This window comes from Dasypus novemcinctus, chromosome 9, assembly GCF_030445035.2.
Source record: "Dasypus novemcinctus isolate mDasNov1 chromosome 9, mDasNov1.1.hap2, whole genome shotgun sequence".
Classification (NCBI taxonomy): Eukaryota; Metazoa; Chordata; class Mammalia; order Cingulata; family Dasypodidae; genus Dasypus; species Dasypus novemcinctus.
The window spans coordinates 122314500-122330489 of record NC_080681.1 but is presented as its reverse complement, the minus strand read 5'-3'; the positions used below and the strand labels follow the sequence as shown (position 1 = coordinate 122330489).

The window sequence follows — 15990 nt, the reverse complement described above, 5'->3', positions numbered from 1 at the left end:
GAGATTTTGATTTAATTAGTTTGGACAGTGGCCCTAGCATCAGGATTTTTGAAAACTCTCCAGGTGATTCTGTTGTATAGCTAAAGGTGAGAGCCACTAACTTCAAGGTTAGGATTCCCAACTGGCTGTTCCTAAGTGTCATTTACCAAAAATGTGTTCTTTTATTCCTAGATAAGGATAAGAGAAAGTTGGAAAATTGGAGATGAGGGGACAAGGGGGAGGAGGGAGACGAAGGAGGAGTGGGCAGGTGGGTGGTCCAACAGGCACTCAACGAGGCTCACCTGTAGTCTCTCCCACCAGATCTGGCGGATGATCTCCCGGCGCTCAGGGACAAGTTTGTACTGGATAACCTCCTCCAGCTCAGAGAGCATGTGGCAAGAAACCATGGCCTAATGGAAGCAAATCACATTCCAACTTAATCACTGCATGAAGTAACCAAAAGACAGAATTAATTTTTTTAAAAAGATTTATTTTATTTATTTCTCTCCCCTCCTCTGCCTCCCCACCTGTTAGGATTAATTTTAAATTATTCCTTTTGGTGCTGGGTTATCTGCTGATCAGAGGAAAACAGCTGTGTTTCTAGCAGTCTGAGTCCTCAGTAGCCCACTCTAAAAAGAAATGAAGTAAGCCTTTTATAAGGACAATGTGCAGAATATGTGACACTTACCCCATATGCCCGACTGTAGCTCTCCCCTGCCATAGCAGTTAACTCAGCATCCAGCAGGTCCCTGGCTTTGTCGATGCACTAAGAGAAAATCAATAGCTCTTATAACTGAGCTCTGGATTGGAAGCTCAAGGCAGAAGTTATTTATGCCTTCAGTTCCCAACTAGCTGAAGTTATTTGTCTCACTTAAATTCCAATGATTAAGAGAGAAATTCACTGAGAAGGGAAGAATCCTTTTTTCAGGTGTGAAAGGCTAGAGTATTATTCAATTTCTCATCAAAGACAGAAACGTATACTTGGCATCCAAGAACTTATAATCTAAGATGACATCCAAAATCTTGGGTGGCAAGGGAGGGGAAATGTGTACTTAGAAATAAAATCACTGGGTCCTTGCATCTCCAGAGAACAACTCAGGAATCCACCCTCTTTTGATTTTTCCTTGCTGGGCAGGTTTGTGAAAATAGACTGCAGAAACTCAAATGGTTCCAGCTGGTCATCTCTGGCTTCTACATATCCTCTGCCCTCTGGAGGGAGAACCTTGGATATAGGTCGCATGATGCCCAATCCTCTCCCCGTAGATGGGAATATCTGTTCCTCTGGCATGGATGGCCAGGTCTTGGGTCTCTTCGGGTAAATCACAAGCCTCTGTGTATGGCCATGACTGTGTCATTAATTAAAAACCCCTCACCCAGGGCTTTTTCTTTCTTGAAGGTTAATTACCGAGTCCCCATCCCTTAAGTGCTCTTATCAGTTACTAGTGTACAATTCATGCAAGAAAGTCTGGTGCCTGACAAGGTGGTGTGATTACTACATTAACTCATTCTGCAAGTCAGCACAGGATTTTCAAATAAAGCACTAAATTCCCTGGAAGGTAATCAATGTATGATACACCTCCATAGCCAAAAGAACCTTGTGATTAATTTCTGCTGCAGAGCCAGGATTGGTCTCTGAATCTTCCTTTGGTAAAACTGACAGTTTCTCCCTACTACAATGAACGCTAAGGCTAAAAAGGATGCCATGAGGATCCAAAAAGCTAACTCTAAAAGCAATCTAAATGAGAACTTTAGAACACATTTGTCCCTCTCAGAACAGAAATTAGTCCCAGCTGAAATGCTGGCAGTCTTCTTACTATTATATGCCAGAGCCATTCTAATGAGTTTACAAAGCCAGATAACCACCAGAGCTAAAGCAGACTATTTACACAGGCACCATGTGCTTAGAAGCCAATGGACCATCCATAATAATAATTTCTTTGCTAGAGGATCTGGGTACATGTCAATTTTTACCTGTTGAGCCAATGAAAAGAGGTCCTGATGTAGCGCCAGCACAGCTCTATAAAATGCCCCATCGTGGGTGTCTCGAGGGATCATACAGGTATACTCCTCCATGCTGTCCCACTGACCTACACACACACAGGCAGAAAAGCATTAGGGGGGTCAGCCGCCGGGCTACAGGCAGCATCTCAAATAGGCCTGGGCAGTGTTAACTTTCAATTAGCTTGGGATTCAAACAAGACAAATTAAGAGTCTAAATATTACCAAAATCCTGAAGAGGCCCTCTACACTGTGGTGGCTGATTGAGCCAATTAAAACACAAAGCCATATTCTCTCTTCTAAGCACTGGACTCCAGAGCTGCACCCAGGAGCATCATGAATGATGACAGAAATCGCATGACTGCAAAACCTGGCCATCAAGTGGGTTGAATGCAGCACCTCATTAACCTAGAGAACTCTCTCAGGTTTCTCCAGGTGAGCAGAAATACCCTTCTTCCCTACTGGTGAAGCATCTCACGATTCAGTGGTACACTGGGAAATTACATTTTCCTCTGAACAACTGAAAATAGCCATTATATAGTCAGGGGACAGGATTAGACAAATAGCTTGCCTGCTTTGCTCTGGCAATACCTTTGCCTCAGAAGGGAGGAGATAAATATTTTAAGAGGCTCTTTTATAGCAGGAAGACAGGCTGAGTCATAGCACAGTGGTCTTTGTGTCACGTTAGACTGGGGAAATGATTATATCCAGGAAGAGATATTCAGTTTCCCTGGTGGGGCAAGCACATTTCAAAGGCCAGGATTACCAAGGCCATCTGCAGAAAAGATGCCAGCTTCATTAGCTATAAACTGCTGGGCTGTCGAATTTACAGGACATTTTTCTGCCTTTCACTCCGGAACATCAACTCATCCATTCTCTAAGCCTCTGGGCAAAAGTAAATAGCAAAAGATGACTCCTCAGGAAGCAATTTGTTTTGAAAATGTTTTGGATCAAGCCCAGTGCTCATGAAAGGAAAGGATATAAGCTCTGTGACTCAAGTGGGATAGGACAGAAGTGGAAGGTTATGCAACCTTCCTCTCCACAGGTGAAGTTTTTTACCCGGGACAGCCTTGGTTTCCTTTTCCCTGTTATCAAGAACATCTCTGGAACAGACATTGCAAATCCTCATCAGCTGGGACCTCCTGTCAAATCCACATGTCTGTGGAGACTGAAACAAAATCTCTGCTTTAAAACAGTGCAGGAGTGGGAGTCATGTGGGGGAGGCTTGGGGCAATGGGGAGGTGAATAGGAAAAACAAGATTGTCATATGTTTATAATGGTTGGGGAAGGTGAAGGGTACGTGGGGTTCAATATAGTATTCTCTTCACTTTTATATATATTGGAAAAGCTCTATAATGAAAGTTGAGAAACAAAGGAGACAGCTGTCTTCCCCCTTTCCTCGGGCTTGGAATGAGGAATGGAGCTCTAGCAACCGTACTGGATCATGAAAGGGATCTGCAAATGGAGGCTCCATGCCAAGGATGGCAAAGCAGAAATACGGAAAAGGGCTAATGACAATAGTCAGAAGACAGCCATCTGAGATTGCTTGCCTCTGAATTTCCTTTACAAGAGAAAAATAAAACAGTAACTTATTTAAGCCAAACAAAAACACACTACACTAAATCTCAATTACGATGCTAGCTCATTTTTGCTTGGCCTTCCAATGCAGAACCATTTTGACCTGTGTCTAACAAGTTAGTCCACCTCATCAGGAGGAAAGGACAGATGGGGGCTATAAAAGCAGGTGGCTACAGACTGTTTCTACACATCTGTAGAGTTCACATCTCCACTTGCATCCACGGTGCCTCACTCTCCCCATCTGAACTGGGGTGCCTGTGAGGGAAGCCTTACCTAAACCCCACGCAGCGGCAGCAGCCATTCGGGCCATCTTGGCTTGTGTCTCATCATTAACCAGGGTCCACTTTTCACAGCACTGCTGGTGGAGTTGGCCCCTGAAGGAAAAGAATTATGCTGTTTAACCAAAATCACCTCCATAATCTGCCAGTCTTCCCTTCAGGCTTTGGGTCAGCTGGAGACTACAGAGAAACTGGCATGATAGAGGCCTGTCCAGAACTGGGAGCCTTTAAATAAAATAAGCACATTCTATTGGGTCATATAATAATGAAGTGAAAGGGCTATTTGTTATTTCTGTGGCCTGGTGCTTATAATTTGTCTGAGAGTTAGTTGATCAAAGAGAGACTGTGCTTAAATCTTTGTGATATGCAGTGAACATCTGGCTCCCCTGTATAAAAATTAAATAACTTCTCTCCTATGCCAATGAACTCTGGGCTCTTTCCCTTTGGGAGGCCTAAAGAGAAAGCAATCTGAAGAGACACATCTGTATATTCATTTGGGCTCAAAGCTATAGGGAGAAATGGCTCTTAAATGTATTCTACATGGAAACGGATGTGGCGCAACCAATTGGGCTCCCATCTACCAAATAGAAGGTCCAGCGTTCGATGCCCAGGGCCTCCTGGTGAGGGCAAGCTGGCTCATGCAGCGAGCTGGCCCATGCAGAAATGTTGTCCACGCAGGAGTGTCATCCTGTGTGGGAATGTCGCTCAGCTTGGGACAGGAGTGCCAGCCGATGTGGAGAGCTGGCATAGTAAGATGATGTAACAAGAGACACAGAGGAGAGAAAATAAGAAGATGTAGCAGAATAGGAAGTTGAGATTGTGCAGGAGAGTAATTGCCTCTCTCCCACTCCAGAAGGTTCCAGGATTGTTTTTCAGAGCTGCCTAATATGAAGCAGACACAGAAAAACACACAGCGAATGGACACAGAGAGCAGACAATGGGGGTAATGGGGGTGGGGAGGAGAAATAAATAAATCTTAAAAAAAAAAGTGTTCTACAAATGGTTTCACTCTGAAATGAAACCTAAATGACATCAATCTGCATAGAAGGCTGTACCATGGTCACATCTACCAGAATTTTGCATAATTACCAAGAGTGTGGGTAAGGACTAGGGGACAATGAATTATGAATGGTGATTAACAGACTAATGCACAATGAGAGAACAGAAGCCCAGGCAGTCTACACGGAGGCACAGAGGCAGGGTTCCTCTCTCCCCACAAACATGTGTCAAAAAAAAAAAAAAAAAAAGAAAAAAACAGAATATACAGAGTCAGTCCTAATTCTCAAAAGGAGCTGGGGTGGAGCAAAAACAAATAAAAATATGAAACTGCAGGATAAATTTTCTGAAAACTCACTGCACACCAGGGAGGACTGGCTCAAAGGTCTGCCTTCCAGGGCTTTTTTCTACCTACGGCAGCAGCAAAAAGTTTAGGAAGTGTTCTTCCTGTTGAACACCTCAAGTGGTTGGCTGCCTATAGTCTCACACCTGAAGAATCTGTTCTCGAAGACCAGGAAGCTGAGTGAGGAAAAGTGTGGGGGAAGGGATTTCTTTAGGTTTGTCTTGGCAGAGGTAGGCTATGTGCGCCATGGGGCTGGGACCTGTGGAGGCAGATGAGCATGGGAGAAGGGAAAGGACTTGAGCTCACTGGTGACTCTTAATCATTCTGGATGCCACCTCTGGGGACCACCTGCTTCAGGCACGTTGAGGATACATGCGCAAAGCAAAAGAAATTTAGAAATTGCACTCTCAATAGAAATGAATGAATAAACCATATCAGAAATCTGCAAATGATCAGGAAAAGGATTCTGCTTCTTTCATTTCTTTTTAAAACCTCCCTTAGTCTCCTGCATTCTTAAATCCTTGGTCAGCATCACTAGTCACTTATACTTTACAGATAATTATCAAACTGGAAAGAACCAAAAAGGTCAGTGGTATACTGGACTGAGGATGGCAAAGTTAGTTAGGAGATGCAGATTACTCTGCTCTTGGGAGACTTCAGACAGCTATCATGACTTCTATGAGCCTCAGTTTCCTCACCTTTAACACAGGGGGATTGGACAAAACCACATTTCAAGCCTCTTCTGATACATCTAAGCTATCCCTCCTCCCTCCATCCAAGGAAAGTGGTTGTCTCTAATTTTGAAAAGATGGGGAGTGGGGGGGGAAAGGAGGGTGAAGGGAAGGGGAAGATATCAAGGAGGAAAAAAGGGTTCAGGTGGATCTTGAAAGATGGTAAGGTTTTCAAAAAAGTAGATAAAACAGAAAAGGAGGGCAAAGTTAGGGAACAGGATGAATGAATGCAGAGAAAATAAGTTCAGCAGGGCTTGGTACAGCTACAACAGGAAAGACTCTGAATGCCAGGCTGTGACATTTATATGTAAATCCAAAGGCAAACAGGAGACACTGAAGCTTTTAAAGAATTATTTGAGTTGCATTTTAAGAACACCTATATCTTATTTTTATCTTTAAGATAATGGTTGTATGACAGACAATTTGAAAGCACGAAAAAACTGTTGTGAAATAATGTGGTCAATTCTTGTTACCTAACCTTTCTTTTAACTTAGCTCAGTGCTGTCCAATAGAACTTCCTGTTATGATAGAAGTGTCCTATATCTTCACTGTCTAATATGGCAGCCACATGGGGCTCCTGAGCATCTGAAAGGTGGCTAGTGTGATCACAAATGGCTAATGGCTACCATATTGGACCATGCAGCTTTAGACACTTGCCAGACTTAAAGAAACAAAAATAATTTTAGCTATACAAACTAATGAAGCAGATTTGATAGGATATGCTTCCTCAATCTTTTGAGGTGAATGAATATGGAATGCTAATTTATGAAAATAAATGAAAAACACTTTTCAATGTTCCTAAAATGGTTAAATAAGACAATTAAGCCAATTTCAAATATTTTAGACTATTATCTGTATATATGTGATTCAACACCTCAAGCTAAATTCACTGACATTAAATTTTCATGCAGAACATTCCATCTTCTATTTTGGAAATGTAGTAACATCTGCAATTAGGTACAGAAAAATTAGGTACCTAACATCTGCAATTAGGTACAGAAAAAATAGGTAGAGCAAAAGATCATTCTTTTAAAAGTCTTGCTTTGATTTTTCCATAGTAATTTTTAAACTTTATAATGTATACAATTTTAAACAAATCAAAATTTGCCTATATGAAATATACTGAGGTTAATTGATACAATGGAGTATTAAGCCATTTTAAAAAATGAGGCAGCAGCTCTACAGTACTGATATGGAACAGTACTAGCAGTGTTATATGAAACAAGCAAAGTACATTAATGTATATGCTTGTACATACATGGATTATCCCTAGAAGTATACACAAGGACCTCGGAATGGCACCTGGAAGTCTGAGTGGCTGGGAGACCAAAAGAGAAGACTTGGTTTTCACAGTTCTGTCACCATTCTATAACTGTTGAATTTAGTAACATGTGCATATTACCCTTTTTTTTTTTTTTAAACAATGCTTTATAAATAAAAAAACATGAAGAAAGCCTTTGGGGACAGAGGTTCCACAGGCAGATCCAAAAGCCAGGGCACAGTCTTGTGGAATTCAGCCTCCACTAGAAGGCTCTTGGGAGGCCTGGTTTCAGGGGAATCTTAGGCTTTGGACTGAGTTGGCCTCTGCGGAGTTCTGGTTGTTCTAGCCTTGCCTACGTTACGGAAGCTCAAACTGTAATTCCCTTCACTTTTACATTTAATCAGTTTCAAATCCTCTCAATTCTACTTCCTAAACATTTTTGGAGCCAGATACATCTCTCGACCCCCCACTGCTATTGCCCTCCTTTTCTTTGCCACTATCATCTCACCCTTTGGATGGCCTCTGAGCTGGTCTTGTCATCTCCTCTCTGGCCTCTCTTCAATCTACTCTCTATTTTCTCCTCAGGGTTTTGTTTGTTTGTTTAAACTTTTTTAATAATGGAAACCCCATCACCATGGCCCTCCAAATATTTCAATGACCTCCTGGTGGCCCTTAGGTAGCTTTGAAGACCAAACTCCTAACATGGTCTTTAAGCCCTTTACGATCTGACTGCTGCCTACCTCTCCTACCTCACCTTTTATCTTTCCACATCACACCTGACCCTGGGACCATACTGAACTTTCATAACCATGAACTTACTATGCTGCCTCCCCTTTACTGTACAGGTCTAAATTAGACAACACTTCCTCCTGGAAGCCTTCTGTAACCTTCCAAGCCTTTTCTATTTCTCACAGATCCTTTTGATTCCCCTGTATAAATGTTTACACAGTGTATTACAACTGCCTGGTTGTCTGTCCCTAAATTCTAGGAAGGCAGGAGCTGTTGTCTGCCTTATTCACTGTTGTGTCCTCAGGACCTGGCACAATGAATATCTGCGTGAGAACTACTGGTTGACTAATTAAGGGGACCTCCAGTATCAGGTTCAAAACAAAGTCAGGATAATCTGCCTAGTGAGGAGGTAAGGACAATACCATGGCATTTTGTTTTAACTGTCAAAAAAACTGCACTAGCTGCTGGGAAACAGAATGAGGACAAGGATTTCTTGATCACCCCCCAACAACTCGCCAAATCAAAACCTAGCTAAATGTTCTCAGTTAAGCATTACTGTTGCCTCTACCTGGAAAACCCTTTTCACCTTTCCTTTTCTCTGTCACCTGTCTCCTAACTTGTAGTCCTTCCTCCAGGAAGCTTACAAGATCACGACGGGGTTACGAGTCCCTTCTCAGGCTTTCACACCAGTCTGCTCATGGCATGTACTCTCATGTTTTAAGAACTATTTGTTCATCTAATTGTCTCAATCAACTACACAGTAGAGGCCTTGAGGGAAGACATTTTTTCTGTATTTTCTTTTTTTAAATTGAAAGCCTGGCACAGGGTAAGCATTCAATATCAATAAAGGCGAAAGAGCCGAAGAAGACAGGCATTTGTTTCTCTTTCCTAAAACCATTAATAAGAGCTAACAAAAGAATCAATGTAGCAGAGTAAGCATTATGAGATTTTCACCAGGCTAAGGTCAAACAAGAGAAGCAGACATGAAGAAGTAGTGTAGCTCCTAGGAGCACACGCAGCTCCTGGCAGCATTACAAAGTCCTCTAGAATTACGAAGGTTTTTTAAAACAACAACAACACAAAAACCTTGCTATTTTATTTAGTAGCTTAGACAGAACAATGATGATCAAAGTGAAAGACGATTCCTTTGGAAATATTAAGTGAAACAAAAATTCTGTATTGGTGAGAATTCTGTTTAGGGGAAGACCTTTTAGATTCAAAGACCAAGGAGATTAAGTCTCTAATAGTTCACTCAGCTCATCATTACATTGAGCTCACCATTCCCCCAAGGCCTCCAGGCAGCGCATGCGGCCCAACATCAGCTCGGGGTCATCCTTGTTGGTGTCCATCTTCTTATCATAGGCTACAAGAGCATCCTCCCACTCATGCAATTTCTCATACCAGGTAGCCTGGATCTCCTGCCAAGTGGAAAAGAAAGAGGACTGTTGTGAGGCACAGAGGAGAAAGGGGTGATATTTTTAAATACCACACACTCTCCTTCCTAAAGCACACTATTGTACATATGATACTTCACCCATCTAAGCATGTCTTGGCTTTGACTAAAAAGAACTTCATATTATCTGGAGGTATGTTGTTTGGTGATGGCAGAAATACTTGTCCTTTGGCACACAGATGGGATAATCTGAGAGCAGATGTCTGCCCTCACTCCTCCCTCACTTCTTGCCCAGACAAGTGGGTCCCCAAAACACCAGCCTGTGGGTAAATGAGGACAGGGGAAATCCTTTGGAGAAAGCAGGAAGCCTGGACTGGAGCACCTGCAAGGATGCTAACTGCTGGAGTGCTGACACTTGGTCACATGGGAGAGATGGGAGCGGTTTTTCTGAAAGGCATAGAAAGACCAAGCAACAGCTGCACAGTTGTTGCAGGAAAACAACTCATTTTTTAAAAGCTCTTGATTCTCTGCATTCCTTAATGCATTTTTAAAGTTATAGGAAATAATAATTTAAAATACAATATAACACTACCATTTAAAATCCTTTGGAAAACCTTTTCCTCCTCCTTTCAGAGTCTCCCATCCAATGTTCTCTTCTGCTCAGCCCTTGAAAACTTTACCAGTGTCAAGGACCAGGATTCCATTACCATGGACAGATGGAGTGCCAAGGTAAAATTCAGTTCATCCACACAAGTAAAAGGTGCTGCAAAACTGAAGTTGCGGGGTATGGCTCTCTAAATGATCAGGAGATCATTACCCTCCAACACTGTTTTGTGTGTTTTCTCTGGTTGTCCTACATCTGCCCTCCACCTCAGTTTGTCTATTGGGCTTCTTCATCACCAGCTCAGTAAATGACTATTTCTCTATCAGGCCTGGGGAGTAGCTCTCCAGGGATTTCTTGAGCAACAATGATTCCACAGTGGAATATATATGCTTTAATGCAAGGTCCATGTTAGTTTCCCCCCTTATTCTCCTCCCCTTCCTAATAAAACTGATGTTTGCATAGCATATACTCGAACAGCTACTCTGCTAAGCTATCTGAAGAAACCTTTCCTGCTTGGACTTCTGGTAAGGATGTCATTTATACTGTACATTGTTAACATGTACCTACTTATTCTAGTTTGTTTTCTAACAGCACCGATCCTCTCCAGTACCCCTATAATAATTCTGCTGCCATTATAACCTTCTCCCCAATGCACAGTGGAGTTTGCCAAAATGGGCATATCTGATTCCACACAAGGTAAAAAAAACTATCTAAGCGGCATTTTCCAAGCCTATCTAGAATAATGTCTCTCTGTTATGCCTAAATATAAAAAGCAAAACTTAGTGCCTACAAAGACAACGTAAAATTAAAAACTCTTAAATTAAAAAGCAAAACCAGTCAATTTCCCATTTTGAATTCCTATTCTGGGTGGAAGAAGGAAAAAGGGGTTAGTGTATGGCATACATTCAGTATGAACAGGCAGAAAGTAGAAAGAGCACCATGCGGAACAGGTCAAGGAGGGGGCAGGATATTTTGAATTGCAATAGATGGCAGAAACTATATGGTTTAAGCAATCAATCACACAAAATTCTAATGAGACTGCAGTTACATAAATTGTGCTGAGAAAGCACAGGCTCTGCCAAGAAAAGCAAACTATTGTCAAGCGTAATAGGATTCAGCTCCCTAAATATACCAGAAAATCCACCATGGGTTTAACAATAATTCTGGAGCTAATGGCAACCTTTAGAACCTGGTGACTGAAGGGCTCTCGTTTAAGGTTGGCATTCACAGGCACTGGGGTATAAACAATGTGTGGCACATCACCTGTACGCCAAATGCTGTAGAGTCCTTGTTTCAGTCAGCACTTACTGGGGTCTACGTGCTACGGATAGCAAAGGTAGGTAGATTTTTGTCTAGGTGGAGCATATCATGTGTCTTCTCTACTTACTTTCTGCAAACAAGGATTGTGGCAACGAAGGATGAGACATAGATCTTTCTATCTTGTCACCACCCGGAGGAAAACTTTCTTACTCTAGTTACAGATAATATGTGTTAAAGATGGCAAAAAGTTTCCATAAAAATTTCAATTCACTAACTCTTGTATAAGGCGAAAAAGCTAAGCAATCAAACAAAAGCCTGAGAAGTATTCACAATTTCCTTTACTCTTAACACCCTGGTTCTTTTTTTTTTTATAAATAAATAAATAAATATTTATTTATTTCTCTCCCCTCCCCCCTGCCCTGGTTGTTTGTTCTCTGTGTCTATTTGCTGCGTCGTCTTCTTTGTCTGCTTCTGTTGTTATCAGTGGCATGGGAATCTGTGTTTCTTTTTGTTGCGTCATCTTGTTGTGTCAGCAGCTCTCTGTGTGTGCGGCACCATTCTCGGGCAGGCTGCACTTTCTTTCGCGCTGGGCGGCTCTCCTTATGGGGTGCACTCCTTGCACGTGGGGCTCCCCTACGTGGGGGACACCCCTGCATGACACGGCACTCCTTGCGCGCATTAATACTGAGCATGGGCCAGCTCCACACAGGTCAAGGAGGCCCGGGGTTTGAACCACGGACCTCCCATGTGGTAGACAGATGCCCTAACCACTGGGCCAAGTCCGCTTCCCTACACCCTGGCTCTTGATTAAGGCAACCAGAGTAAGTGACTAACATGATTAATAAAGGTTTCATATCAAATATATGAAACCAGAACTTCTTAACCTTCATGGAATTCAGTGCTAAGTTAATTAAATAGATGTTTAAGATATATGGTTAGGAAGTTACCAAAGTCCCCTCCCAGGACCGCAAGGAGTATTGGAAACATTTTAATATTAGTAGAGCAAAGATGGCAGGAAAGCAGAAGCAATGTAAGCAATAATGAAATGGAAAGATCCATCAATATCATGTATAAGTTATAGTATATATTTTTTTTCTAGAAAAGTGGCCATAGTACATTTTTTCCAAAACACTTAATAGTGAGTGGTAACTGTGGGCCAGACACAATGCTAGCTGCCACAGATAAAGCAAAGATAATCAGATCAGGGCTAAAAGCCTGGGCTCTGGTGCTAGACTTCATAGGTTCAAGAATAAATTGGTTCTGCCAATTATTCACTCTGTGAACTTGGGCAAGGTTCTTAACTTGTTGGGGCTTTGGTTTCATCTGCAAAATGTACTAACAATAAGATTTACTTTACAGGGTTGTTGTGAAGACTGAATTAGATTAAGTATGTAAAACACTTAGCAAAGTGCTGGGCACATGCTAAGAGTCTGAATAAAGATCAGATATTATTATTTATTATATTCTGCTCTCGTGATCTATGTTTGAGTATAGCCCATATAGCTTCTTCATTCTTAGAATATAGGTAAGTCAGATAATGGCCAACCAAGATGGTGGCAAAAGATGCTTCAAGGTACTGTTTCCCCACAGAATCTTTGAACAACTAGCCAGAGTCATCCTACTCAAAATTACAGAAAACAGTTCAAGGATGGAAGTAACTGGGTAAGTGCTAAATCAAGAAAACTAACTTAAAAAGAGGTTGGAGAAGCATGCGGGCCTTTCCTTGACCCCTTCCTGGTTCAGGTAGAGCCAGACCATGTTCCCACTGTGGGTCCCTGGCCCTGTTCTAGAGTGAGCAGAGTAACTCCTATGTGCATACTGGGGTACCTGTATGTTGGTAGCCGTCAAGACAGCTTGAAAGATTGAACCAGGACACTCATCTCTAGCTTGTCCCCGCAGAATTTGCCCTGTAGGCAGAGAGGCAGGCAGAGAGCTAAAGAAGTGTAAGAAATAATTAAGTCAAAGAGGCTGGGGCACAGAAGGATCCAACCATTCTGGATGACAGTTTGTGTGGTTTCTCAAAAAACTAGCTATAGAGGAGGGGGCAAGATGGCGGCTGAGTGAACATCCCTGTTAGAGTCTTCTGCAGGGAATCGGCTGGGCGGCGTTGGAGACTCTGTGGGACCGGATTGTTTCGGGATTTTTGCTGGTCCGGAGGTGTCTGGTCATCGATTTGGAGGGAAGGTAACAGAGAGGATTCGTCTGTGAAATATACACGGAGATCCCAGCTACCTGCAGAGGATTCCCTTCTTGGGTAGGCGGAGACGAGGCATCTAGCCCCGCTCGGTGGGGCTGAGCCAGGCCGGGCCGGGCCGCGGTAGCGTTTGGAGCCGGGCGGGGCCGGTGCAGGCCCCGGCTGCGGGCCGCGGTAGCGCTTGGAGCCGGGCGGGGCCGGTGCAGGCCCCGGCTGCGGGCCGCGGTAGCGCTTGGAGCCGGGCGGGGCCGGTGCAGGCCCCGGCTGCGGGCCGCGGTAGCGCTTGGAGCCGGGCGGGGCCGGTTCAGGCCCCGGCTGCGGGCCGCGGTAGCGTTTGGAGCCGGGCGGGCCCGGGTCAGGCCGCGGCGGGTACGGAGCCGGGCAGGGCCGGTCCAGGCCGCGGTGGCGGGAGGTGGATGCCGGAGCCGGCTGGGCCGCTGTAGCGAGCGGAGCTGGGCGGAGCCAGGCCAGGCCAAGGCGGCGTGAGGAGCCGGGCAGAGCCGGTCCAAGCCTCCGCGGCGGGCGGAGCCGGGCCTGCGGAGGGGTTTCTGTTTTTTTTTGTTTGTTTGTTTGTTTGTTTGTTTGTTTTTTAATTTTACTTAAATTTTTTTTTTTTTTTTTTTTTTAGCATCTGCAGTACTGGGGAGTTCGTGGGCCCTGGGCGGCCTATTGGGGGTTTGTGGGAAGGGAGGTGCTTGCAGACCCATTTGGGCAGACAGACGGGGGGGTTTTAGGGCAAAGCGGGGGGAAGTTGTTGTTTTAGATAGTGTTGCAATTGTGACACGTGTGTACCTGTATCTCTCTTCTCCCTATCCGTTCCCCACCGTTTGCCCATCCTCTTTTTTTTTCTTCCTTTCTTCTTGCCTTTCTTTTTTCTCTATTATAATTAGTTTGTTGTTTTTTTTTTGTTTTTGTTTTTTTTTCGGTTTTCTCTTTCCCTCTTGTCCCTCATCTTCCACTTATTTTTACTTTAATTCAAGTATACAATAGGTGCTACAGGGAACACCTCACATTTGCTGGGTTTTCCCATCCTCCACTGCCTCATTTCTGTGTGAACTGATTTAGGCTACCTACACTATCCCCCTTCCCCTGCATCTTGATATCCACTATCATCTACTGTCTCTCCTATATTCCACCCCCCACCTCCCGTTCTTTGATCCACAAAGTGTCTAACTCTTAATTTCTAATACCTTTGTTCTGTTTTCTGTCTATTATCCACTCTTGAAACTATTACCTTTCTTTTCTTTTTCCCTCTCTCATGAAAACAATAGCTGTGTAGTTCATACCATATTCCTCCCAAATTCAGTCATCAACTTCATAAAAGGTACTCTACCTACAGCTATAACTCTATACAATCTACATGAATCTAACCTCCATCCTTCCAGATCTCATATTCCTGCTTTATTAACATACATCACCAATACAACTTTACACTTTTCCCTTGCTTACACAATTGCCTTTCCCCAACACTAATACTTTCCTCTAAAGTGAACTTAACCAACAACAAGTAACTAGAATAAGAAGAAAAAAGTGACAAAGAGAAGATATAACACCTGTGCAAAAATAACAACTAATTAACCTCCAAGAGCAGACAAAGAAGCTAAGGAACTGATTAAATTCGTCAAAATAAAGAGATGACCAGAAAGCAACAAAAATCTACGAACCAAACCAGTAATCAGAAAAACATGGCTGAATCCAATCAACAAACCAATAATCACGAAGGGGAGCAAAACTTGGCACAAGCAATGAAAGATCTCAGAACATTTATCACTGACAAATTTGATGCAGTAATGAAAGAGGTTAACAACATGAAGACATCACTTGGAGGGGAAATTGCAGACATACGCAAAAACATAACAGATATGATGGGAATGAACACCACAGTTCAAGAAATCAAAAATACACTTGCAGCAAATATCAGCAGACTAGAAGAGACAGAGCAGAGAATTAGTGATGTGGAAGACAGTACATCAGAAATCAAACAGATAGTAGAAGGGGTCAATAAGAAGATAGAAAAAATCCAATTAGGATTTAGGGACCTGAATGACAATGCAAAACGCTCAAACATACGTATTATAGGCATTCCAGAAGGTGAAGAGAAGGGAAAGGGGTCAGAAAGAGTGTTGCAGGAAATAATGACTGAAAACTTCCCAAATCTACTGAAAGAGACAGATGTACATATCCAAGAAGCACAGTGCACTCCACAAGTCATAAACCCCAACAGGCCCACCCCAAGACATATACTTGTCAAATTATCCAATGCTCAAGACAAAGAGAAGATCCTAAAAGCAGCAAGAGAAAAGAAAACCATCACATACAAGGGAAGCTCAATTAGATTAAGTGCTGATTTCTCTTCTGAAACCATGGAGGCAAGAAGACAGTGGTATGATATAGTCAAGGTACTAAAGGAAAAAAATTTCCAACCAAGAATACTCTACCCAGCTAAACTAGCATTCAAACATGATGGAGAGTTCAAAATATTCGCAGACAAACAGAAACTGAAAGAGTATACCAACAAGAAACCTCCCCTTCAAGAAATTCTAAAGGGAGTTCTGCAGGAAGAAAGGAAAAAACAGGAAAGGCAAAGTTGGAGGAGAGTATAAGACCAACAACAACAACAAAAAAGACAAAAAAAAATATACAAAC

General features: G+C 42.9%; 1 protein-coding gene across 2 annotated transcripts in view; it reads right to left on the bottom strand.

Annotated features, from left to right (window-relative positions):
* The window catches only part of MTOR (mechanistic target of rapamycin kinase), a 165689-nt gene that overhangs the window by 34722 nt on the left and 114977 nt on the right, over positions 1 to 15990 (bottom strand). For both annotated transcript variants that reach the window (XM_058304419.2, XM_058304418.2), the window contains exons 30-34: positions 9172 to 9311; positions 3829 to 3929; positions 1951 to 2066; positions 668 to 745; positions 282 to 389 (exon numbers count right to left, since the gene is read on the bottom strand). In XM_058304419.2, the coding sequence (XP_058160402.1) occupies positions 282 to 389; positions 668 to 745; positions 1951 to 2066; positions 3829 to 3929; positions 9172 to 9311 (543 nt within the window). The remainder of the gene's footprint in view (positions 1 to 281; positions 390 to 667; positions 746 to 1950; positions 2067 to 3828; positions 3930 to 9171; positions 9312 to 15990) is intronic.